The following is a 25417-nucleotide window of genomic DNA, read 5'->3' as shown; positions in this document are numbered from 1 at the left end:
TTTTATTTTCACAAATTAAAATAATTAAACAGTCAGACGCCTAACAAGCAAATAAGCCGCTAAAACATTTAAAATACACAAATGTCATCGGCACTGTGTGTTGCTGAAATAACTATTTCTTTTCAACCAGCCGCCTTTGTTTCTTTAGCTTTTAGTTAAGCCGCATCGTTAGCCGTCTTAAATCATTCTGCAGCAGTTTCTGCCTTCATTTTGTCAACAACATGCAGTCGCAGTCAGCCGGGGCTTTGGATTGATTAGATTTAGACCTAACTATATCTAGGCTTGCTGGTATTCTCTATTATTTGATAAAATGATAATTAAATGTAAACTATGAAAGTTTGCCTGTTTTGTTAGATCCCCTCGCCACTCTGAGTTAATGAAGGGATCCTAGTTTTAAAATGTGTTATGAGTTTTTTAGTCTCCTGTCTTTAAAAAAATTCTCTGGAATTTTGTCAGTGTTGGACAGATCTTGAACATTGATGGAGCAATGAAGAAACTTAAAATTTTATTGGTATGATTATAATATTTTGATACAAAAAAAGAAAAAACTATATCTTGATCTAAAGATTTTATTGAAATTAAAGTATATGCTTATTCACCTTTAACTCATTAAATTTTACTAGACTGAATTCCGCAACTTCTTTCTTTTTTATTATATTGTGTACTAGCGGCTTCGCCCCTAGCCTCTAGGGGCTTTGCCCTATATAGTTTTGGGAAGTCAACCCTCCTTATTAGAAATATTTTAAAAAATATTCTTTGTTTAATTACTCTGTGGTAAAATTAAACCCAGGTTGTGCGCTTTATGCACAAAAATTTTAATTTGTACAAATTAAACCCAGGTTGTTTGCCGTATACACAAAAATTTCAATTCGTAAAAATTAGACCTAAGTTGTTCGCATACACAAAAATTAAAATTAAAAAAAATATATTTTGATTTTTTTTTGGGGGGGGGGGGATTCATGGGGGCTTCGCCCCATGTTGCAGTGGGGTTCCCCCACCCCAATTACTGGTTTTTGTGTTAAAAAATTAAAAAAAAAATTTGGAAGTGGGGATTTTTTTATTTTTTGGGGGGTTGGGGTGTCCCACCCCCTAAGAAAATAGCTTAAAACCACCAGAGGACCAGTAGGTATATTCCTAGAAGGGTAGAGCCCAATTTGATCAGCAGTTACTGAGATTTTACAAAAAATGTAAAAAAAAAATTTTGGGGGTTGGATTTTTTTTATTTTTGGGGGGGTTAGGGGTGTCCCACCCCCCAAGAAAATAGCCTAAAACCTCCACAGGACCAGTAGGTATATTCCCTGAAGAGTAGAATCCGATCGGTTCAGTGGTTACCGAGATCTTAAGGGACAGACAGACAGACGGACAGACGGTCAGACGGACAGACGGACAGACATCAAGCTACTTTGTATTATAGATATGTAATAGATTTTTAATATCAAGTAGTTTGCAATATATTTAAAATAAAAAAATCTCATTTCATTTCCATCGACTTTCCAGGTTTTACTGCCGTTGTTATCAGTCAGCTTGGCTGACTCATTAGCTGACGCCGAGGCTGATGCTGACTCTCTTGCTGATTCTGACGCTCTTGCTGATGCTGACGCTGTAGGCGATGCTGACAGTGAAGCAGAAGCTCAATATGCTAGAGGTTTTCCCTACGGCAATGGCGGCCAAGTGCTTGGCGGTGGTAACGGCTACAGCAACATGTACAACCCTGAGACCGCCGGCTGTCCTAACGTGAACATGATGGACGAGTGCTGTGGGATGAACACGGAGGGATGCTGCCTGGGCGGACAGAAGTGCTACACGTACTACGAGCGCCAATGCGAGAATGTGAACGAGCCTGTCTGTGACATGAAGGGGAAGAAGTTCTGTGAGACAATCACGTTGAACGATTGCCGTGTCGTCAGGGAGAAGGGAACTCTGGTAAGCGTATTTATAAGCAAACCACGACTGTAGATTCGGAATATTGGACGATAACTTAATGTACATTGTACATTCCCCAAATAAACAAAATTACCCCTTGAAATTGTTGGTGACAAAGTAAGGACACTTAATGTTTGTAAAACCATACCAAGATTTTATAAATGTACTTAAAGTTTTTTGTACTAACAAAAGAGAGAACTTTTAGTAACATTGAAATTTTTCCAGTCCAGTGTCGCAGCACTCCCTCCCTCCATCCATGACTTGAACGCATCCTATTGTATTGCGTCAAGTAGATATACAAATAAAATGGGTTATAAATCCAAAATTTTCCGTTTTTTAGCTGCTATTTAAGATAGACAGCTTATATTTTTGTGAAGATTTCCTGTTACAATGAGCATCTAATATATACTTGGTCCGTCGGTGTAACGGTCATGTATCAACAACGTAGAATGTGTGTGTGTATGTTGTCATCTATGTTATTTATCAAAATAAAAAATTGTCATTGGAGGGAAGTTAGTCTCGTGCGCTGATAGCGTAAAGGGCTTGCCAAAAACATAATCTCGTATCACAGTATTTTAAAAACGTCTATGTTAAAGGTATTAAGTGATGAGAAATGTACAACTGTACCCCGCCGTGAATGTTTTGAGTATGACAAGACTGTTTGCTCTATGAATTCTAAGCCACAGCCCAGCTATGTTGCTTGGGACAATCAGAAGCTGGAGAGAGGAGAGGATAAAGTAGAAGAAAGGTAAGGGTAAACTAAAAGAATTTCAATTAAATTCTAATGCCCATCATATACATCAAATTTTTTTCAAAATAGTTCCTAACCCCTAGTCATAGTGTCTAGAAAAGGCCCTCTCTTATTTTAAAAAAGAATGATATTATGGTGGATCTATCATTAAACATGCCTTAGTAGCAAATATAGTAAAGAAAAAGGGATAAGGAAGGGATGGGAAGGAGAAGGGTAATAGAGAGTAAGGGGAATGGCAGAGGAAGTGGAAAAAGGTGAATTATCTGCACTTTTACTAAGTATCGGGTATCATTACAAACTGACCGACTGACAGACAGACACGAATACTTCTAGAGCAACTTTGCTACTTTTTTAATATATATTACTATACTTTAATATTATTAATATTTTTTTGTTTGCTTGTAAAATGTGGGTGTAAATATTTTTAAACTTTTCTACACAATAACGTCAGATATTAATAAAGTCTAACTAAAGAGAACTTAAGAAAGTACAAAAGAAAAGATTATCTTTACTTCTAAAAATTTAATATTTACGAGATAAAATAATAATAAATTATAAAAGTGATATCAGCCACAAAAGTTTAAGATGGGTGGGGAGTAAAGTTTAAATCCCTAATTTTACCACCTCGAAATTATAAAAAAAATACATTAGATTACCTCAAACATTGTAAACCCATCATTACACCCCTCTTTAAAAAAGCCTTGGACGTCCATAAAATCAGCATTTTTTCAGTTTTTAAAAGCGAAGCTTTTCTATAATTAGGGTCGGTCCGTCCGTACGTCCGTACGTCCGTACGTCCGTCCGTCCGTCCGTACGTCCGTAACGGATAGCTTTTTTCGTTAATTTAGGCATGTTAGAATTGTCCTATCGATTTCAAATTTTGCATGGTGATTCCTTTAATAGTTAGGTACGATTTAGAAAGCGTAGCAACTCTATAATCATCACCAAAATGTCCGTACGTCCATTTTAAACATGTTGATTTTTTTACTTTTTAACAACAAATTTTTATGTGATCTAATCATCCGATTGATCTGATTTTTTGTATATTGATTCCTGGGACAACAAAGTATAATGTAATAAGCGAAGCAACTCTATAATCAAGTCCTAGAAATGTAAGTATGTCCATAAACATTATCCTGAATCAAGCAGTTTTTCAACACATTTTACTTACAATTTTGCTTTGACTCTTATACATTTATATTATGATTATTCAGTTCTGACACTATATAAGTGTTAATGTCCGTCTGTCCTACTGTTTAAGTGCTTCGCTTTTATGGATGTTGTCATCCTTGTTATTATTTCATTTTCCTGCCATTTCATTACTTTTTTCTATTATTCTCAATAATATACCTACTAACTACATTTTTAAAAGCGAAGCTTTTCTATAATTAGGGTCGGTCCGTCCGTCCGTAACGGATAGCTTTTTTCGTTAATTTAGGCATGATAGAATTGTCCTATCGATTTCAAATTTTGTATAATGATTCCTGCAGTAGTTAGGTACGATTTAGAAAGCGTAGCAACTCTATAATTATTACCAAAATGTCCGTACGTCCATTTTAAACATGTTGATTTTTTTACTTTAACAACAAATTTTTATGTGATCTAATTATCTGATTGATCTGATTTTTTCTATATTGATTCCTGGGACAACAAAGTACAATATTATAAGCGAAGCAACTCTATAATTAAGTCCTAAAAATGTAAGTATGTCCATAAACATTATTCTGTATCAAGCAGTTTTTCAACAAATTTACTTACAATTTTGCATCAACTCTTTACATTTATATTCTGATTATTCAGTTCTGACACTATACAAGTGTTAATGTCCGTTTGTCCTACCGTTTCAGCGATTCGCTTTTATGGATGTTGTCATCCTTGTTTTAGCTAATTTTTACTTGCAATATATATTCTAGCCTACATGTGCTATGTTTGCTTTATTTTAAAAAATCAGTTTAAAGTCTAAACCTGACCAAAATGACAATCCCTCCATTCAAAAATTCATAAGCATCCAAACGGGTTTAAATCTGAGGCAACTGCCGAGCCCTGCTAACATGAAAGTTCTTGTTATATTGTCAGATGTGAGATGGTGCGAAGATGTAACTACACAACAGAGAAGATTGTCAAGACGAAGGAAGTGCCTGAACAAGTTTGTGATCCTTATGAGACAACTGAACAAGTGTGTAAAAATGTTCCAGTTACAAAGGTAATTATATTGCAGCTGCGCATTTTCTATGCGATCATATTTGTAACTCGTTATGGCTTTCATAATAGAAAGTGGCGTGCTGAGGGTGCGAGAAGCGCATTCGAAATTTTTTACACACACTCAAACCAAAATTCTATAGGGGGTGTAGGGGCGTGTATTACAGGCAATAAAAGGGGTGTATTTTTAGTGTCTTTGGGGTGTATTCACCCAACTAAATATCCATCTCCTATTCAAAAGTAAAAAAAGCGGCATTAAATTGTGTGAAGCGCGGAAATTATTTTTAATAACCTTGTTTTAGTATGAAACTCGTGCAAACTATCAGATAAGATACAGACAACAATGTCAGACATAGACCAGCTTAGCTGTGCTCCTAGTAATATTAATTATCCTTGTTTTAGTATGAGACTCGTGTAGACTATCAGATTAGATACAGACAACAATGTCAGACATAGACCAGCTTAGCTGTGCTCCTAGTAATATTAATTATCCTTGTTTTAGTATGAGACTCGTGTAGACTATCAGATTAGATACAGAAAACAATGTCAGACATAGACCAGCCTAGCTGTGCTCCTAGTAATATTAATTATCCTTGTTTTAGTATGAGACTCGTGTAGACTATCAGATTAGATACAGACAACAATGTCAGACATAGACCAGCCTAGCTGTGCTCCTAGTAATATTAATTATCCTTGTTTTAGTATGAGACTCGTGTAGACTATCAGATTAGATACAGACAACAATGTCAGACATAGACCAGCCTAGCTGTGCTCCTAGTAATATTAATTATCCTTGTTTTAGTATGAGACTCGTGTAGACTATCAGATTAGATACAGACAACAATGTCAGACATAGACCAGCCTAGCTGTGCTCCTAGTAATATTAATTATCCTTGTTTTAGTATGAGACTCGTGTAGACTATCAGATTAGATACAGACAACAATGTCAGACATAGACCAGCCTAGCTGTGCTCCTAGTAATATTAATTATCCTTGTTTTAGTATGAGACTCGTGTAGACTATCAGATTAGATACAGACAACAATGTCAGACATAGACCAGCCTAGCTGTGCTCCTAGTAATATTAATTATCCTTGTTTTAGTATGAGACTCGTGTAGACTATCAGATTAGATACAGACAACAATGTCAGACAGTGAACCAGCCCTCCTGCTCCTCTTCCCCTTGCTCACAGATGGGTAAACTATATTTTGCATATTAAAAATATGAGTTAAATAAGTTACAGAAAGACAGACGTAATGATGAGTGAGGGAATCAAAATTTCGGATTTTTTATTTAGACAATTTCCCCTGAATTAAAAATGTTTAACAAACAAACCTTTTTGGTGTCATTTTTTAGTTTGGCTTTGTTAAATTCTCATAGAAAGAAACTGGTTTTAGAGTAATTGATGTTTTATGAGGTCCACTAATCGGATCGAGTGGCTATTCATTCATTTGATATTATCTAATTGAGTATTTTAAACAGAATACAATGAATATTGAATGGAATTTGTGTTATCTGATATTTAGAAATATTTACATATAATTGTTTATATATTTGTATTTCATTGTTATTTTCAACAATTATGTCCACAAGCAGCTCAGCTAAAAAAGTTTAGAAATAAAGATATACCTTCCGTTGAAAAGAATTATCAAAGTAATTTTAGGACAGGTTAGGTTATGTCATATTGTCATACTGGTTAGCCACGCCGGGTTAATGACCTCCGCAGGGTTAAGGAACAGTAAAAAAAAATAGGGAAAGTTTAGTGCTCGACAGGTAATATGAGGGAAAGCATTACCTTATTTTTAGTGAAAGCAAACCCAGGGAATTTACATTTAAGTAAGGGGAAAGATGCAATTCAAAATAGGTAAAAAATTGAAAATTTGTTCCAATCTTAGTCGATTGTACATAGTTATATAGTAGCTTTAGTAAATATCATAAATGTTAGAAAATTTGATGAATTAATGGAACAAATTTAAAGGATGTTTGAACGGTGGAAGTGTCTGCTCAACCAGTGAGTACAACACGACAACTGTGTGTCCCAACGGAGGTGTGGGTATCATGCCTGTCTGCCAGAATGTCCGTATGCCTATCTGTTATGGCAACCTGGGCACCTGCAACTATCCTACTCAGCAGTGTTGTGTACAGAACAGTCAGAGAGTTTGCCAGAATATTCCAGAACGAGTTGCCAGGTATGTATTTTATAATGCACATTTCTAGCACAAATTTTACAAAATAGTTTTAGACTAAGCTAGGTTAAGTTTAAAAAATTACAAATCATTATATAAAAGTAACAGGATGTGTGTCTGCTGTCAGTTTTAAATTAAAATCGAAAATAACCACCAAACTGATTAAGTACTCCTTGTTAGATAAGCTTCGCATAGGTCCCTGGATGATTTTAGGCTATTTTAGATTTAGGCATTTTTTTTGCTCCTTCTTACCACTTTAAATATGCAATGGGAACAGCCGCTAGTAGTAAATAAATTGCCTGATTTTAAATGCCATTAAACTGATGTATATGCTATTTCATATATTTAGAAACATAAGTGTACCAGTGTACTCTACCGAGACCAAGTGTACCGACGTGACCAAGACTAACCAGAACTGCAGGACAGAGTACAAGACCCAGAACTATACAATCACCAACAGGAAGTGCAATGATGTCAACAAGAACATCTGCTTCAACATCACTATTCCACAATATGAAGTCGTAAGTTTTTTCTTTAGGAACCCTTTTTGCCAATCCAGCACTAGAACCGTGCGGGCCCAGCCAGTATCAAATTTTTTTTAACCTAATCTGAACTTAAGGCGTAATAAACGTCAATTGAAAAATTGCCCACCCCTTATTTATTACAAAATAAAGGGGGGGGGGGGTCTAAAAGTTTATACAAATCCCCAATTATGATACTCAAAATGTTTGTGAAATATAGTATTATTGGTTATATGTTTTGACGTTACTTGTTTAGTACCAACCAAATAAAATTTACCATCGAATAAAAACGTTTTCAACTTAACGAACAAGATAACGTGGTTATAAAACTTTGGGCACCATTTTCTTTTTACAGTCCAATGTTACCTCCATCACTGGATTTTCATACTTTTTGTTGTAGGTAAGAGAGGCTAAGAATGAGAGTGTAGATTTCTCCGTGATATTGTGTGAGAGAAAGAAGGAGAAGAGATCTTTCTGTACAAATGTTCCAGGAGACATCAGATGCCAGAAGATTCCGGTCACAAAGTAAAAATTTCAACATTTAGATCACTGAAATAATTAGATGCTAAATTCAATATCTTTAAGCATCAACTATATAATTTTCTTGGTCCGTTTGTCTATCCGTCCGTTGCTTTCTGAGATTTTTTAAATTTGCTGTAAAGATTTTGCTGACCAAAGAACATCTACCATAAAAGTTTATCCGTCTGTCAATGAATTGTTTTGTTATTTATATGAGCAAAGTGTTTGAAATTTATGAGCTTCGTACAATGGAAGCTTTCCCAACTATTTCCTGTCGAGCACTACCCCCCCCCCCCCCCCCCAACTCCTGAATTAATTTTGGAAATAAACTGAAAATGGGGAGGGGTACTTTTTTTTCTTTGCCTTGCAGCTTTCAATGTTTTTAAAAAATGAGGGGGGTTTTGTGCTCAACAAGTCACTTTAAGGGAAAACGCCGGATGTTGTCGTCCTTGCTAATTATTTTTATTTGTAGACAATACATGCTGAACAAAGTTATCTGTGATAGACAAAGAACAGTTCAATACTGCAGATCTATACCAGAGTAAGAATTTATATTTTAAATGCACAGCTAGTCTAGAATTAAGAGTTTCTGTACGTCAGTCCGATGATCTATAATACAGTTAAAAAGGTATTTTATAATACTTTTAATCAATCAAAAAATTTAAATGTACTAAGATCTTTTATGTGTAAGCCGTCCCAAGGGCCTTTAGGGGCACTTTAGGGAATGGGACAGAGAAAACTGTAATTTAATTTTAAAAAGAAAAAGTAATCAAGAATTGTGGTTTTATTTTTTCGCCAGGCACTTTCCATTGGGATAGAGGAAGTACCATCCCAAAAGAATTATAATGCTTTCCGAGGCTATATCAGCAATTCAGCGGTTTTCAAGATCCTTTGCTACAGACATTATAGCTTGATTGTTTTCAGGAGTGAATGTAGAAATGTGCCGAACCAGCGGTGCCAGCTTGTGCCGAGGCAGGTGTGCCAACCAACATGTAACCAATCCCCGCAATGTCAGCGCTGCGAACAGTTCCGAGCTCAGGGCGGCTTCTCCTCCTGCAACTCGGGAAGGTGCGCAAATTTCTACCCAGAAGACGAAACATTTAATGCTACATACGGCGGAGGGGAGGCGTATTATCCTTATGATAATGTGTACGGCGGGGGGAGTGGTTTCAATCCTGGCGTGATTGTTAACCAGGATGGATTTAATCCTGGATATACCGGTGATGAAATTTATGGCGATGACGGTTTCAATCCTGGCTATAATGGCGGCAGTGGGTATAATCCAGGTTTTCCGGATTATAACGGTGGCAGCGGTTACAATCCTGGCTTCCCTGACTACAACGGCGGCAGCGGTTACAACCCAGGATTACCAGATTATAACGGCGGCAGCGGCTTCAACCCAGGATTCCCTGACCAGAACGGCGGAAGCGGCTTCAACCCTGGTTATCCTGACTATAATGGCGGCAGCGGCTTCAATCCTGGTTATCCAGACTATAACGGTGGCAGCGGGTTCAACCCGGGTTACCCTGACTTTAACGGCGGCAGTGGATATAACCCCGGATACAACAATATCGGCGGTGGCGGATTTAATCCCGGAATTTTCGGCGGCAACGGTTTCAATTCTGGCTTTGCTGAAGTTGGTAGCCGGAGTGAATATCTGCCTGGGCGGGCAGACCAGCCAGCAGCCCTGGCGGTCAGCAGGCAGGACACAGTCGAATCACCAGCAAACATTCAGTCCACAGCAGAAGAAGATATTTTAGAAGCTGATGCTTAATTCATAGTATTTTTTTTAAATACACTGCCTTCAATTTTAATCAAAGCTACCTCAGTTTTATAATGTTTAATGAAAAATACCACATGTAATATTGAAACTATATTTGTGTATTGTTTATTTTATTGTGCCTCTATCTCTAGTAAGAGGATATGATTACAAGTATTCGTATTTATGTAATTTTAAAAGTAATCATTTTTCAATTATATGTAATTTGTGATTTTATTATTTATAGTTAATAAACAGTAGATGTTTAGATTACTTGTTTTTCTTTATCTAAAAGTCAAAATTTTGATCTGAGAGAAACGCATTATAACATATTAATCTGATAATCCTTAGCGTTAAAATTTTACCAAAAAAATAATAAGATATTTTTGGATATACTAATAAAGTACCACTACTATTTAGTCCTTTTATAAAAGTAACAGAATCCGTGTATCCGTCATCCTGTCTCTCTGTCTTGCTAACCGAAGGACAGACATTGTTCACCTTTACAGTGTAGGTTTTATAAGTCCAGGGAAGGTCCACAACTATTTTTGGGGTTAGTACTAAAATTGAAAGTTAGGGTTTATTGAACCCCCATCCTTTACTTAATATGTGCTCATATGCCTCTAGGTGCGTAGCCGCTATCCTAATATATCAAGTAGTAAGCTTTTTGTCTGTAGTAAAAGATCTTGCTAACCACTGAACTGAAATGGTCAACCTTTGCAGTGAAGCTTCTTATAGGTCCAAGGATGGTTTTCGGCTGTTTTATTTTTATAGAAAGTCTTTTATGGTTTTAGTCCATTTTTCTGCTCTTCGATATCCCTACTAATATAGAGGCCCTAGATGCTAGTGGCGCAACCGCTAGTTGAGTAAATAAAGGAGGTAATTTATACATAATTTATTTGGAACAATTTTAAACTATCTAAAAAATAAAATATTACAAAAAAAGAATAAAGACATTCATTACAATTAGACAAGATATGGAACATAAAAAAGTTTTATAGTTTTAAATTTTAATTGACAAAATTTTGTTACAATCGATTTAAAAATTGGATTTGGTTAGCAATAAAATTAAATTTCATTTTAAATTGATAAATAATAACAATTAATGAATAGATAAAATCTATTTTAAAATTTTTACGCGTGAATGTGTTATCGCATCCCGTGTACCTGTACATTATTAGATCCTTGTATTTATAGCAAGCTTAAATACTAAATATTAAAATACAAGAAAATCATAAAATTTAAAATAACAAGGGTAAAGATTAGCGAAGAAGTGCAATAGGGTGAAAACAAATCTTTAATTAAGGTACATCTTAGGGTCTTCTATCTCTATCCTATCTTTTCTCTCTTTTTCTCTCTTTTTCTCTCTCTCTCTCTCTCTCTCTCTCTCTCTCTCTCTCTCTCTCTCTTTCTCTCTTTCTATCTTTTATCTCTGTTTCTCCTTTTCTCACTACTCTAAGCTTCTCTCTCTACCTCACTCTTATCTCTCTTTACAAAATGCAAATAATTATTGACTGTACTTTAAAGGATATAAATTGAATTTAAGAATCTAAAATTCAGTTACATGAGATCAAATTATTTTGAATTTAAATTATTATTAAATAAAATTTGCAATTAAAGTAATTGGAAACCTGGAAATAATCCCTATATTAAAGTAACAGGATGTATGTTTGTCTCTCTGTCTGTTTGTAACCGATCAACCGATATGATTCTCCTTCTAATAGGTCCAAGGAAGGTTTATGACTATTTAAGGGAGGCTACCACCACCCTCCCAAGAGAAATCGCCCCAAGAAAAAATCACCCAACCCCCCCAACCCCCCCAAAAAAATTGTTTTACTTTACTTTGACTCATCATGTGCCCCCAAAAGGCCTCTAGGGGCGTATCCGCTAGTTCTAAATAAAATGTAACTTTTAAGCACTTAAGTATATTTAAAAACTAGTCTCAGTATAATAATAAGAAGCTTAGTATTTTGAGTATTTTAGTCGCTTGACAATCCAAGATTCCAATGTCGTCGGGTGCTTAAAAGTTTTACTTTATTTATAATTAGCAGCTACGCCCCTAGAGTCCCCACCACCCCAAATTTTCATTTTAGTTTTTTTAAAAAAATTAAAAAATTTTGGGGGGTTGATTTTTTTCTAAGGGTGATTTTACTTTGGAGGGTGGTTATACCCTACCCCAAATAGCAAAAAAAAACTTTCGGTTCAGCGGTTAGCGAGATCCTTCAGAGGTTAGCGGTACAAACAAACAAACAAACAGACATTCTGTTACTTTATTATTTTGAAACTTTATATTAAAACTGAAACTTAAAGGATTATTTTAAATTCTTGGAAAATGATAATATATAAAACTAGTAAAAACTAGCAAGGCTCCCAACTAATCATAAGTTGGTTGAGCTCTCTGGTCGAAATTTCATTCCTTACTCGTCATGGGGTAATGGTGCAATGGGTAGGGTGTTGGCCTGGTAATCTAAGGGTTCCCAGTTCAAGCCCCGCCACGTGCAAAATTAACTCTGATGAATTGAGCCATACTGATGAGCCCTAAAAGGGCAAAACACTGTGTCTATGGATATATAAGCTCGTTTGGTCAGGTATTAGGCTGAACTAGAGCACTCTCAGGGGAATGAAAAACCGTACTAATTAGCCATATGTGTAAGGCTCCCAACTAATCATAAGTTGGTTGAGCTCTCTGGTCAAAATTTCATTCCTTACTCGTCATGGGGTAATGGCGCAATGGGTAGGGTGTAGGCCTGGTAATCTAAGGGTTCCCAGTTCAAGCCCCGCCACGTGCAAAATTAACTCTGATGAATTGAGCCATACTGATGAGCCCTAAAAGGGCGAAACACTGTGTCTATGGATATATAAGCTCGTTTGGTCAGGTATTAGGCTGAACTAGAGCACTCTCAGGGGAATGAAAAACCGTACTAATTAGCCATATGTGTAAGGCTCCCCCTTAATCATAAGTTGGTTGAGCTCTCTGATCAAAATTTCATTCCTTACTCGTCATGGGGTAATGGCGCAATGGGTAGGGTGTTGGCCTGGTAATCTAAGGGTTCCCGGTTCAAGCCCTGCCACGTGCAAAATTAACTCTGATGAATTGAGCCATACTGATGAGCCCTAAAAGGGCGAAACACTGTGTCTATTGATATATAAGCTCGTTTGGTCAGGTATTAGGCTGAACTAGAGCACTCTCAGGGGAATGAAAAACCGTACTAATTAGCCATATGTGCAACGCTCCCAACTAATCATAAATTGGTTGAGCTCTCTGGTCGAAATTTCATTCCTTACTCGTCATGGGGTAATGGCGCAATGGGTAGGGTGTTGGCCTGGTAATCTAAGGGTTCTCGGTTCAAGACCCGCCACGTGCAAAATTAACTCTGATGAATTGAGCCATACTGATGAGCCCTAAAAGGGCGAAACACTGTGTCTATGGATAAAACTAGTAACAATATTTGTAATTACAAAAGAACAAAAATTAACTAAATATGAACTTTAAATTTCATAACTGTCTTTAAATATGTACTATGGCTACCATTACCATTGCTTATTTTTGTAGAAGCGAAGCTTTTCTACAGTTAGGGTCGGTCCATCCGCAAGTAACGGATTGCTGTTATCATTGATTTAGTCATACTAAATAAAATTTTAATTGCAACGTGAAAGGACGGATAAACTAACCCTGAAAATAGAAAAACTTCGCCTACAAAAATATATATAAATAATAAAAATGATGTCTATAGTAGACTTATGGAAAAAAAAGGATGGCAACATTCATAAAAGCGAAGCTCTGAACTCAAATGGTAGTACATGAAACGAGTGCCAAAACTTGATTGAAAGGTATATAAACTTGTCGCAAAATTGCGTACATACAATTTTCTGTTTCAGGACATACTTATTTTTTTAGGACTTTATTATAGAGATGAATCGCTTATACTTGGTTACAAAACTAAGATGAATATGAAAATCATATCATACAAAATTTTGTAGATAAGTTATAAAAAAAATAATCATTTTTTAAATGGACTTACGGACTCTCCGGTAACTATTATTGAGTTGAAGCGCTTTCTAGATAGTACCTAATTATTAAAGGAATCATAACCCAAAGGTTGAAATCGATATGACAATTCTAACATGCATAAATTAAAGAGCTAACATTAACGTACGAACGGATGGACAGACTTACATACCCTAATTATAGAAAATCCCCGCTTTTAATAAACTTTAAGTAAGTTATAAATATAACTATCATGCATGTTTTATTACAAAAAATTTCACTTATTCCAGTATGTCGTCGAAACCGATTTAAATCCGCGGGATTAGAACCTGTTCTCAGCCATACATAAAAATCATGTATTTCATTGTATTACAGAAAGTTTTCCACCTCAAATATTCGGCCCCTCAGAGCTTACAAAATTGGTTTTAAACTAAAGCGGAAAGCTGTCTGTAATACGTTGCAATAAATAACTAATATTATTGTCACAACTAAAAGAACAAGTTAATCCATAAAAAGCGCAGCCATTGCAAGACTTCATTATTTAAGGTGTAGAATTTTAGGCATTTATTGTGGATGTTTGATAAAAGACAATCAAATCTATTTGTACAGCTTTGAAACTTTTCTGTTTCAGCTCTTGTTTGGACGGATGGGATATGACATACTCTACTAGAGACATACTCAAATTATAGAGTGGCTGTGATACAAATCACATTAATAATTTGAACTCATAGTCCACATTCAAGAAGATTTCTTTTAATGAGCATGTCAGTTACAGCATCAAATACAAACTTTATGTTCGTTGTGTCTGTTCCACAGGTGAAGTGAGAGTACACGGTCTTCTGTACACCTGAATAGTAGAGTTGTTAGTGTACACTGTACACCTAAATAGTGTAGTTGATATTGTACACTGTCTTCTGTACACCTAAATAGTATAGTTGTTAGTATACACTGTCTTCTGTAACCTTAAAAGTACAGTTCTTAGTGTACACTGTCTTCTGTACACCTAAATAGTACAGTTGTTAGTGTAACCCCTTCTGTTAAATGAAATCAATGGATGAAACGTTTAACACTCAGCTTATTGAACCAACCAATCAAAATTCACAAAGCTCAAAAGTTGTTAACCTAACGAATAAGAAAATGTTATTAAAAAACTTTGGGTACTAGTTCAATAAACAGCCCATCCTGTAATTTTTGACATATGTAGAGTCTCAGACTAATGAATATCTGCAACTTTCTACTTATTTGATGTTTGAAGAAAAAAAATGTATTTACTGGTACGTGTGTACTTTTAAACATATCCACATAATTAATTAAGGTTATATACAGATAAATGTTAAATATAAAATCCCATTTTTAAAACAATTCCATCAAATATACAGTACAAATTAGAACATTTATTTGTATAAAAATGTTAATTTTTATTTTATTTGTTTGGGAAAATAATTTTAGATATTAAGTAAAATAAATCTTTTTCTATATTTAACCTAAACTAATCCCTCTAATGGGAAGGGAGCGGACATTGGACTGTAAATTACACTGTTACCATGGACGTCCAATATTAAGGGGGGGGGGGGGTAAAGCGGTGATTATCCCTCCAAAACAAGTTTATGGATGCCGTAGGGACCCTCAAAAGTTTTAGAATAAGATTTTTTACCACCCCCAAAATGAAAAAGCTTGGATGCTATTGATCAAATAATATATAGTTTCACCAGATTGAAATAGTTCTGAATCATGATAAAAAAATACATGTTATAGTTTGTAATAGCCTTCAATGTAAACAATTCACTGGGTGTGTCTAAACAATGTCTAATCAAAAATGTAAAATTGTCCCAATTATTAAGTAAAAAAATCAAAATTAATTGTGAAGCTTCCATAAAATAGATAAATCAACTTCATTAAACATTTCAGCAAATATCAAAATCTCTTTTTCTAGGGGCAATTTATCTTAGCAGGCTGCCAGGGTTGTGGTACTCTTCCCAAAACTGGTTAAAAACCTTAAAAGGACATATTAGAAACTACTTTTTTATATAAAAAATCCCCCCCCCCCCCCACCACCATTTTTAGCGCATAACTGTTCTGTATCCTAGATTAATTGTACCGATCGGTTAGCGAGATCCTTCAGTACAAACACAGACAAAGAGACATCCTGTTACTTTAGTATAAGGATTTTATGAATGGTTTTAGCTTATTACTTTCATAATTGTCTATGATTCTTAACAATTAACAACTAAAATATTTTTTTTCTGAAAATAATAATATAATCACCAGATTAAACTACAAATTATTCTTAATTTCTGAAATAAAACATTTTTACATATAATACAAACCCTTATAAAATATAATATTTTTGTATTTAATCCAGAAATCCTTATAATAAAGTAACAGTTAGTAGTAGTTCTAGCACAAAACAAGTTACGCCACTAAATATCCAAATTTTCAGCAATTCAAATAAACATTATCTTTAAAACCATCATATACAATTTAAACAAAGTTAAGATAGTTTTTAGTGCATCTCTTAAACGGCTGAATAATTTTTTTTATGAAAAGTTAGTATTAGTCCTAGACAACCCAGCTAAGCACGAGAGATTGCTTTAGTGTCAGACCACACCACGTCAAACTAAAGACCTTAAATTTGTATCTACTGCTCTCATGTCGCATATAGATATTATTCTTGTATTCATTCGAATCCGGTGGATAGGAACCGGTTCTCATCCATACGAAAAAACTATGTCTAGCATCGTATTATATCCAGATTTCTACGAATATAAAAATGTACAATCATAGGATTAAAACTAGTTTTTTAGCCCGTGCCTTCGGCATCTCGAGCTAAAAAAATTAGTTTTAATCTTATGATTGTACATTCTATATCCGCGGAAAGCTGTTTATAATACTATATATTAGGGTTGGTTGTCTATTATTGTTCTAAAATTGCTGTCATACAAATAGGTATCTAAAAACTTACTGTTTTTATTTAGTTGTTGAAATTTGTTGTAAATAAATTCCGAAGCTTCTGTGTATGTGTTTCTGCCAGTATAGTTGGGGAAGCAACAGGTTAACGGGCTCTGGCGAATCTTCTCTTCAAATATATCCTATAATTAAATAAATTTAGATCATAAGTTCGAGTACTGCAACCGCATGAATCTATCAAAATTCTAAAATTTTTACTGGTCAAATTAAAAGTCTTTTAATTCTTATATTTAAGTAATAGGATGTCTGTCTGTATTTAGTAAAGGGTCTCGCTAACAGCTGAATAGATTTGCTGAAGCTTCTATAGGTTCAGAGAAGTTTTATAAATATAGACGTTAACTCCCATCCCCCTAGAGAAATTGGCTTTAGCAAAATATATCCCTATAAATTAAACTTTCTTTTCAAACTAGAATCTAAAGTAGAGGGTGAAAAATGGCCCCCCCCCCCCTTTTTTTTTGTCTAACAACACCTTTTAAAGAAAAGATGAAGGCCCGGACTCAAAAATGAATTATATTAAATTTGTTTTAGTGTTACATTTTTTTCTTTTTGTAGAAAATTTACGGTCAATCCGACATGACTTAGAGGCTGACCTATTATATAAAACAGGCCCATTTGCGGATATGATTGCACATATGCAGTAAGTCGGTACGTTAGAATAGAGAGAAAGAGAATTTAAAAAATAAACAAGACATCAAAAAACTGGGTCATAAAAAATGTGGAGCTTGTTAAGTTGTTAGAAAATATTATATAAATAAACAAATTTCATCTTGGATGGATAACAGATTGATTCACAAGAATTAGAAATTACAAATATAATATAAAACTTTTTCTATTAAGGAGTTTTTCTACGAATAAACTCTTAAGTCAAGGGCTAAACTACCTAAAACATAAACTTTATGCTCCTGAGAGAAGCTTTGTCTTAGTCCAATGCACGTTTATTATCAAATAGTAAAATCAGTAAAAAGACTTGAAGCGAGAGGGGAGAGTAGGGGGTTATAAATTGAAAATAAGAAAGCGTTCTCTTTTCTTTTTTTCATCCCCTAAAAAATATCACCGACTGCAGCGAAACTCTGTGCACACCACTGGTAGTATATATGGAATTATGTTACCCTGGTACAAAGTTGTAGAGAAACTCTGTGCACACCACACTGGTAGTATATATAGAATTATGTTACCCTGGTACAAAGTTGTAGAGAAACTCTGTGCACACCACACTGGTAGTATATATAGAATTATGTTACCCTGGTACAAAGTTGTAGAGAAACTCTGTGCACACCACTGGTAGTATATATAGAATTATGTTACCCTGGTACAAAGTTGTAGAGAAACTCTGTGCACACCACTGGTAGTATATATAGAATTATGTTACCGGCCCTGGTACAAAGATGTAGAGAAACTCTGTGCACACCACACTGGTAGTATATATAGAATTATGTTATTCTGGTACAAAGTTGCAGAGAAACTCTGTGCACACCACTGGTAGTATATATGAAATTATGTTACCCTAGTACAAAGTTGTAGAGAAACTCTGTGCACACCACTGGTAGTATATATAGAATTATGTTACCGGCCCTGGTACAAAGTTGTAGAAAAACTCTGTGCACACCACTGGTAGTATATATGAAATTATATTACCCTGGTACAAAGATGTAGAGAAACTCTGTGCACACCACTGGTAGTATATATGAAATTATATTACCCTGGTACAAAGATGTAGAGAAACTCTGTGCACACCACTGGTAGTATATATGAAATTATGTTACCCTGGTACAAAGTTGTAGAAAAACTCTGTGCACACCACTGGTAGTATATATGAAATTATGTTACCCTGGTACAAAGTTATTATTATTAATTATCTGACTTTCCATTGCAGGGTTAAGATTGTATCAAAAGTGTTGACTTAAAAACGTATGATTAGTTTGGTTTCACTTCGCAATTTGCAAGAAATAAACCCGGAAAAAAAGATTCCTATCGATCAATGAACTCTTTTATACAAGAAAAAAACATTATTAAGTACTAGCGGCTGCGCCCCTAGCATCTAGAGCCTCTATATTAGAAGGGCAAAAATAGACTAAAACCATACCTAGGTTTTTTAAAAAAATAAAACCATCCTTGGACCTATAAGAAGCTTCACTGCAAAGGTGGACAATATTGGTTCAGTGGTTAGCAAGATCTTTCACTACAGACAAAAAAAAGCTTACTACTTTATATAATAGGATAGAAAGACTTCATATGCAATAAAACCAAATATTCTAAAAAACTAGAGTTGGATTTTTGAAATTATTTTATTGCATCCATTTTATCAGCACAAATGCCAAATTTCATTTAATTCTTGAAGAGAAGTTTTGCTTTAAAATTTTTTTTAAAAATCATTTTTACACGTTTTATTATTTTTAACAGCACCGTTAAATTTTGCAATGTGTATTGATGATTGATTCTTGTAAACAATTCACCATTTAATCTTGATAAAAATTAGCAATTAAGACTGACGATAAATCATGCATTATTCTGGGATCTTAAGGGATAAGACAATGGACAATAAAAATAAAAATTATTGGCGAAAAAGTTTGTTTTCTATTAGTTTGCACCAACCATCATAATTTGATTGAAGTCCAAAAAGTTTTATTAGATAACAAATGAGAGAAAATGGCCAGAATGGTTTCGGGATAAGTAAAATTTAAAATATGTTACTTCTACCCTCAAAAAGAAAAAGTACTTCTAAGGGGGGTGGGTCGGGGCGATTTCTCTTGTTAGGTTGGAGGCAAAAATAGTTATAAATCTTCCCTTGACCTCTCAATGAATGTGTGGCATATGATTAGTATAATTTAAAAACTGCCAAGTAGTTTTTACACATAAGAATATGGATTGGATCATAAAAAGAAAACGAAGTAGTGAGTTTCGTCTTATTTTCATAGTAGCTTTTCATAGGTAAATGTTAATGATTGCCCCGCTGGGTTACAGCCCCATGCAGGGGCTATAAATATGAGAATAGCTAAAATGAAGAAAAAAACGACTTCGTTATCTTTCCTTGATCCTTTGGATTTATTGTCCAATGATCTATCCCTGCAAAATTTCGAATTAAAAAACAATACCTTTTTATTTAGGAAAAGAATCATGGATGAATTTTCAAACCACTTGTTGTTACAGATGGACTTGAAAAGTTTCATGGATTCATGGAGCCTGTTCACAGACTGGTCCTCCTCCAACATCAGGTCGTACTCCGACATTGCTGAAATTATAAGATGTAGAGTAGCTGCGCTTTTTTCGAGAAGATTCCCCATATCGATGAGCATCCAATATATAATTTACTTGATCTGTAGGTCTGTCGGTAATGCTCTGGTGGACATTAATATTTATGGAGATCCTAATAGACGGTTGAATTTTTTTGTATTGATTCTACCGACCAATAATCTAACTCACTTTGTCCGACGGTATGCATCAAGTTTTTTAATAGAACAGTGCATTTTTGTTTCAGATTTTGTGTGAATATTTCAATGAGAATCTTATATCCAATTATATTTTTCCTATCTGAGCTTGATTGCTTTCGCCACTTAGGGGGGTTGTCACCCTTGTTTTACTACTTTTTGGCGGCTCTAATAAAGAATAAAACTTAAAAACCTTACCAACACAAAAAATAATGGCCTGAACTTGGTCAAAGCAGTGAATCCACTTTTTTCTCTCCGACCTTTGTCCCCCGACATCGAACATTTGGAAGAGAAGGTTCTTGTAATGGAATTGTATCTCTACAATACCTGTTGTCTTTACTCGGGTCCGTAGGATGTCCTGAACAATAGTCATACTTGAAAACAAGGGTTGAGCCGTATATCCGGCTATTTTCAATATGGATGTTTTGTTGTATAATATAACAGATATCATACCACAAAAATCCCTGTTAACAAACAGTCACAAATTCTTAATTTTTTTGGTACTTTATCGCAATAACTAAGTAACACTTCATTAGAATTACAGATTAACGGACTTAATTTCTAAGTTTTAACCTTTTATTAATATGTATCTGCCTAACCTTATTGGAAACAAGTATTGGTTCTGTTCTCTTTAAACAATTAATTGCACTTCCGTATACTATTAAATTGGCATGGTGTTTACTTTTGCAAAAAGTCAATTTAGCCAAAATATATGCTGAAAGGTGGAAATCGCATTTTGAAGAAGTGTTGAACAGACCTGAACCTGAAATTACTGCTGAACCAGAACCAGGACATGAAATAGACATAGACACAAGTCCACCAACTATTCAAGAAGTTAAAGCTGCTATACATAGTCTAAAGAATGACAAAGCACCTGGACCTGACTTGATAACTGCCGAAATGCTTAAGGCAGACATAGATCTTTCTGCTAGGACTCTGACTGATCTCTTTGATAAAATTTGGAGACAAGAAAAGATACCAACTGACTGGTCTAAAGGTATTATCATAAAACTACCTAAGAAGGGAGATTTGAACAATTGTGATAATTGGAGAGGAATTATGCTGCTTTCTATCCCAAGCAAGGTCCTATGTAAAGTTATTTTAAACAGAATTGATGAGAAAATTGACAATAAACTAAGAGAAGAACAAGCTGGATTCCGTGCTGGAAGAGGCTGTGTTGACCAAATTCACCCTTAGGACAGTTATTGAACAATGTGTTGAATTTAACAAGCCACTCCATGTAAATTTTGTTGATTTCTCTAAGGCCTTTGACTCCATACACAGACAAACACTCTGGAAAATACTAAGAAGTTATGGTATACCTGAAAAGATGATAATTATGATAACTAAATTTTATGACAACTTCCAAGCCTGTGTTTCAGTTAGAAACAATAAGACATCTGATTTCTTTAAAATAAGCACTGGAGTTAGACAGGGATGCATTTTATCACCTATTCTATTTATATTGGTCATTGACTGGGTGATGAAGAAAACCACAGAGGACAAAAAACGTGGTCTCCAGCTGGGCATACTAGGACACCTAGAAGATCTGGACTTTGCTGATGACCTGGCACTGATTTCAGAAACAATTAAACATCTACAAGCTAAGACAGATAGACTAGTCAAATACGCAGGACAAGTCGGGCTCTTTGTTAATGTCAAGAAGACTGAAATTATGAATATACCTACAAACCCTGATCAAACTATAACAATAAATGGTGAACAATTGAAACAAAGCAACAAATTCACCTATTTGGGGAGTGTTATCAGCAGTGAAAATGGCTCAAAAGCTGATGTTAAAACCAGGATTGATAAGGCTAGGGTTGCTTTCAACAGTCTACACAACGTTTGGAATTCAAAGAAACTTGCTCTGAAAACAAAAATCAGACTTTACAACAGTAATGTGAAATCAGTTCTTCTTTATGGAGCTGAATGCTGGAGAACTGTGAAAACTGAATCAAATCAACTTAATGCATTTCACAATAGCTGCCTAAGAAGAATTTGCAAAATATTCTGGCCAAACAAAATATCAAACATTGAGCTGTATACTAAGACCAAGTGCAATAGTATTGAAGCAGAAGTGAAATTTAAAAGACTAAGGTGGCTAGGACATGTGCTTAGAATGGAACAAAATAGGTTTCCAAAAAAGTGCTTAAAATGGAACCCCACCACTGGTAAACGTAAACGGGGACAACCAAAAATGACCTGGCGTCGGAGCACTGAAAAGGACCTCTTTAATTTGGAATTAACATGGGGAGAAGCTGAAGCACTTGCCAAAAAAAGAATTCATGGAGGAGCAGGGTGGCCGTATTCTCTGGACTCCACAGTCCAAAAGAGAGACGCGCCTGAACTGATATACGAGTAAATGAGAAGAGTAAGGCTAAAAGGAATGGGGAATTTGTTTTGTGCTATTGTGACTCATATGCTCGTATATTCTACATCCATTATTAGTAGCGAGGCTACTTTATAATTCACTTTGTCCGTCAGTCCGTCCGTCTGTCAGTCCGTAACGTGATTTCTCGGCTCCTATTCAAGACAGCTGAAATTTTTAGTAAATATTCTCATGACATATGCCCATCTATTCTGTACATTGTTTTGTCCATCTGTCTGTTATTTGGGGTGCTAGATCGAACCCTACATTTTCAAGTTTTTATGATTTTCTCAACTCCTTTTTAAAATACAGGGCTGAAATTTTTAGGGAATAATTAATTTTATATTTTACATATTTTCCCCAAGTTTTATTAAGATTTGTTCATTATTTTGGGTGCTAGATCGATTACTATATTTTTAGGTTTTCATGGTTTTCTAAATTCCTATTCAAATTGACGGATGAAATCATCAAGGATTGAATATGCTCATTATCTACATATTTCCATTAAGTTTCATTATGATTTATCTATTAATTGCGGTGCTAGATCGATTCCTAGATTTTTAAGTTTTCATGATTATAAGGTTGCGTGATTTTAAAGGTTTGATCATTTCCCTATTTTACCAAGATTACTGTTTATTGTATGACACTCCTTTATAGTAATTTTTTATGATATCAATTCATAATTTTTTAGCTTTGCTACTTATGGATGTTGTGATCCTTGTTAAAGTCTAATCTTGAATTTATGTGTGGAAAATGATTAAATTGAAAATAATATTTACCTTTTCTGTAGGAATATAGAACTCTCTTGAATATCTTGAAACATTGTCCAGAAAATAGGCAGCTGAATCACTTAGCTGATACTCTTTGGATCTAACAATATTTATACATTTTAAAATGGATGACAACATCCATAAAAGCGAAGCACTGAAAAGGTAGGACAAACGGACATTAACACTTTTATAATGTCACAACTGAATAATCAGAATATAAATGTATAAGAGTCGAAGCAAATTTATGTAAATTTGTTGAAAAACTGCTTGATACAGAATAATACTTTATGGACATACTTACATTTTTAGGACTTGGTTATAGAGTTGCTTCGGTTTTAATATTGTACTTTCTTGTCCCAGGAATCAGTATACCAAAAATCAGATCAATCGATTAATTAGATCACATAAATTTTTTTTGTTAAAAAAGTAAAAAAAATCAACCTGTTCAAATGGACGTAAGGACATTCTGGTAATGATTATAGAGTTGCTACGCTTTCTAAATCGGACCTAACTACTACAGGAATCACCATACAAAGTTTGAAATCGATAGGACAATTGTAACATGCCTAAATTAACGAAAAAAGCTATCCGTTACGGACGAACGGACTGACCCTAATTATAGAAAAGCTTTGCTTTTAAAAAGATTACATATATAAACTAGCGACTACGCCACTAGCAACTACGCCATTAGCAACTACGCCACTAGCAACTAGGGGCTCTGTATTCGAGGGGGTGGAGAAAAAGTTTAATGCCATCCCAATACTTCTCAAATCTAAACAATTATATCACAAATCTACCACAAGGACTATATGACAAAGGTTGTGCAGAAAAGGAAAAATTACCTGGCAAAACAAAGTCTGACACCATCATCATGCCACAGTTGACTCATCACTTCTTGAAGCTCACTAAATATTGAAATGTATCCAAGGTTTGTCTGTGTGTTTACAAAAAGATCTCGTTAAACGCTGGGTAACTTTCATCAGATATATTGATCTTGATACCCCCCCCCCAAAAAAAAAAAAAATTTAAAGTGAAGGTTCAACTCTTTCCCCCAAATTGTGCCATTCAACCATCTCCAAACTCTCCCTATATTGAGTTTGATTTTAAGTCTTGAGATGTTTGAGATTTTTAAGCAGGGCTCGGCAGCCGCTCGTCAGCCTCCGTGAAATAGTCATTTTTTTAACTTAAAGTTCAGCTGGATTTCTAAACCTCTTCCTAAACAATTGATCTTTTTGGATTTTTTTGCACACAAGTGGGTTTTTATTGTAGGCTTATGCCGAGCCCTGGTTTTTAAGGCTATTGTCTGCCCACTGGCTCACTCGTCCGATAATTAGCCCCATAAGGAGTAGCCGCCAGTACATCTAAAAAAATTTAAAAATAACAACTTACCATGGAAAAACATCTTCAGGTAGAATAGAAATCATCAAGAAAAATTTGTCTGCTAGTGCAGTGTACTTTGTATTGGCAAACTCTATGCCCAAAACTGTCATAGCCTGAAAAAACAAACAAGGATGACAACATAAAAATATTTAAATTGTGGAAAACATGTTGAAATTTTTTTTTATTTTTGGTAAAATAATTTAGAATAAAATTTCACTTTAGATAGACACTTGAAAATAATGTTAAATAAGTAATCATTATGGTGTAATGAAGTACTATCTTTCTCAAATTTATTTTACCAAATAATAAACTAAAATTATACTGTTAAGTTGCTCTTATAAAGTAAAGTTTCATAACTAACCTTTAAAATTGTAACCAAAGACTGAATTGTGTTTATAAATACAATGGGCCTAAAAAATACATTCATGTAAGTTGTGAAAAATATGTTAGTATCTAAACCCGTTCTTTTATTTTTCGTCGTAAAACTTTGGGGACTTTTATTAAATTTTAATTGTCTAGAACAAACACACCCTTTAGAGAGAAGTGAATATTTTGTTTGTCATAATTAAGGGGTATGTAAACTAATTTATTGTATTACTTCTCATCCCTTATGATCCCTAGAATTTTTTAAAATTGATAAATCTTCCATTGGACTATA

General features: G+C 34.7%; 2 protein-coding genes across 2 annotated transcripts; one reads left to right on the top strand and one right to left on the bottom strand.

Moving 5' to 3' along the window:
- Nucleotides 1-372: 372 nt before the first annotated feature.
- Nucleotides 373-10126, top strand: LOC145317170 (uncharacterized). Its single transcript, XM_080158120.1, has 10 exons — nucleotides 373-511; nucleotides 1498-1923; nucleotides 2520-2671; nucleotides 4751-4877; nucleotides 5976-6069; nucleotides 6852-7062; nucleotides 7409-7580; nucleotides 7981-8105; nucleotides 8572-8640; nucleotides 9024-10126. Exons 1-10 carry the CDS (start codon nucleotides 488-490, stop codon nucleotides 9871-9873), a joined length of 2250 nt encoding a protein of 749 aa, XP_080014246.1. The 5' UTR covers nucleotides 373-487; the 3' UTR covers nucleotides 9874-10126.
- Nucleotides 10127-14029: 3903 nt separating this feature from the next.
- On the bottom strand, nucleotides 14030-24848 carry LOC145317169 (guanine nucleotide-binding protein G(i) subunit alpha-3-like). Its single transcript, XM_080158119.1, has 7 exons — nucleotides 24769-24848; nucleotides 24222-24284; nucleotides 23389-23479; nucleotides 20437-20596; nucleotides 19906-20042; nucleotides 16809-16935; nucleotides 14030-14693 (listed from the first exon to the last, which is right to left on the bottom strand). The coding sequence occupies exons 1-7, from the start codon at nucleotides 24801-24803 to the stop codon at nucleotides 14572-14574; spliced, it is 735 nt and encodes a 244-aa protein (XP_080014245.1). The 5' UTR covers nucleotides 24804-24848; the 3' UTR covers nucleotides 14030-14571.
- Nucleotides 24849-25417: the final 569 nt, after the last annotated feature.

The sequence above is a fragment of the Acartia tonsa genome, chromosome 4 (genome assembly GCF_053477335.1).
Source record: "Acartia tonsa isolate MP-2025a chromosome 4, ASM5347733v1, whole genome shotgun sequence".
Lineage (NCBI taxonomy): Eukaryota > Metazoa > Arthropoda > Copepoda > Calanoida > Acartiidae > Acartia > Acartia tonsa.
The sequence above is the reverse complement of the archived record's forward strand: the minus strand, read 5'-3'. Positions and strand labels throughout refer to the sequence as shown.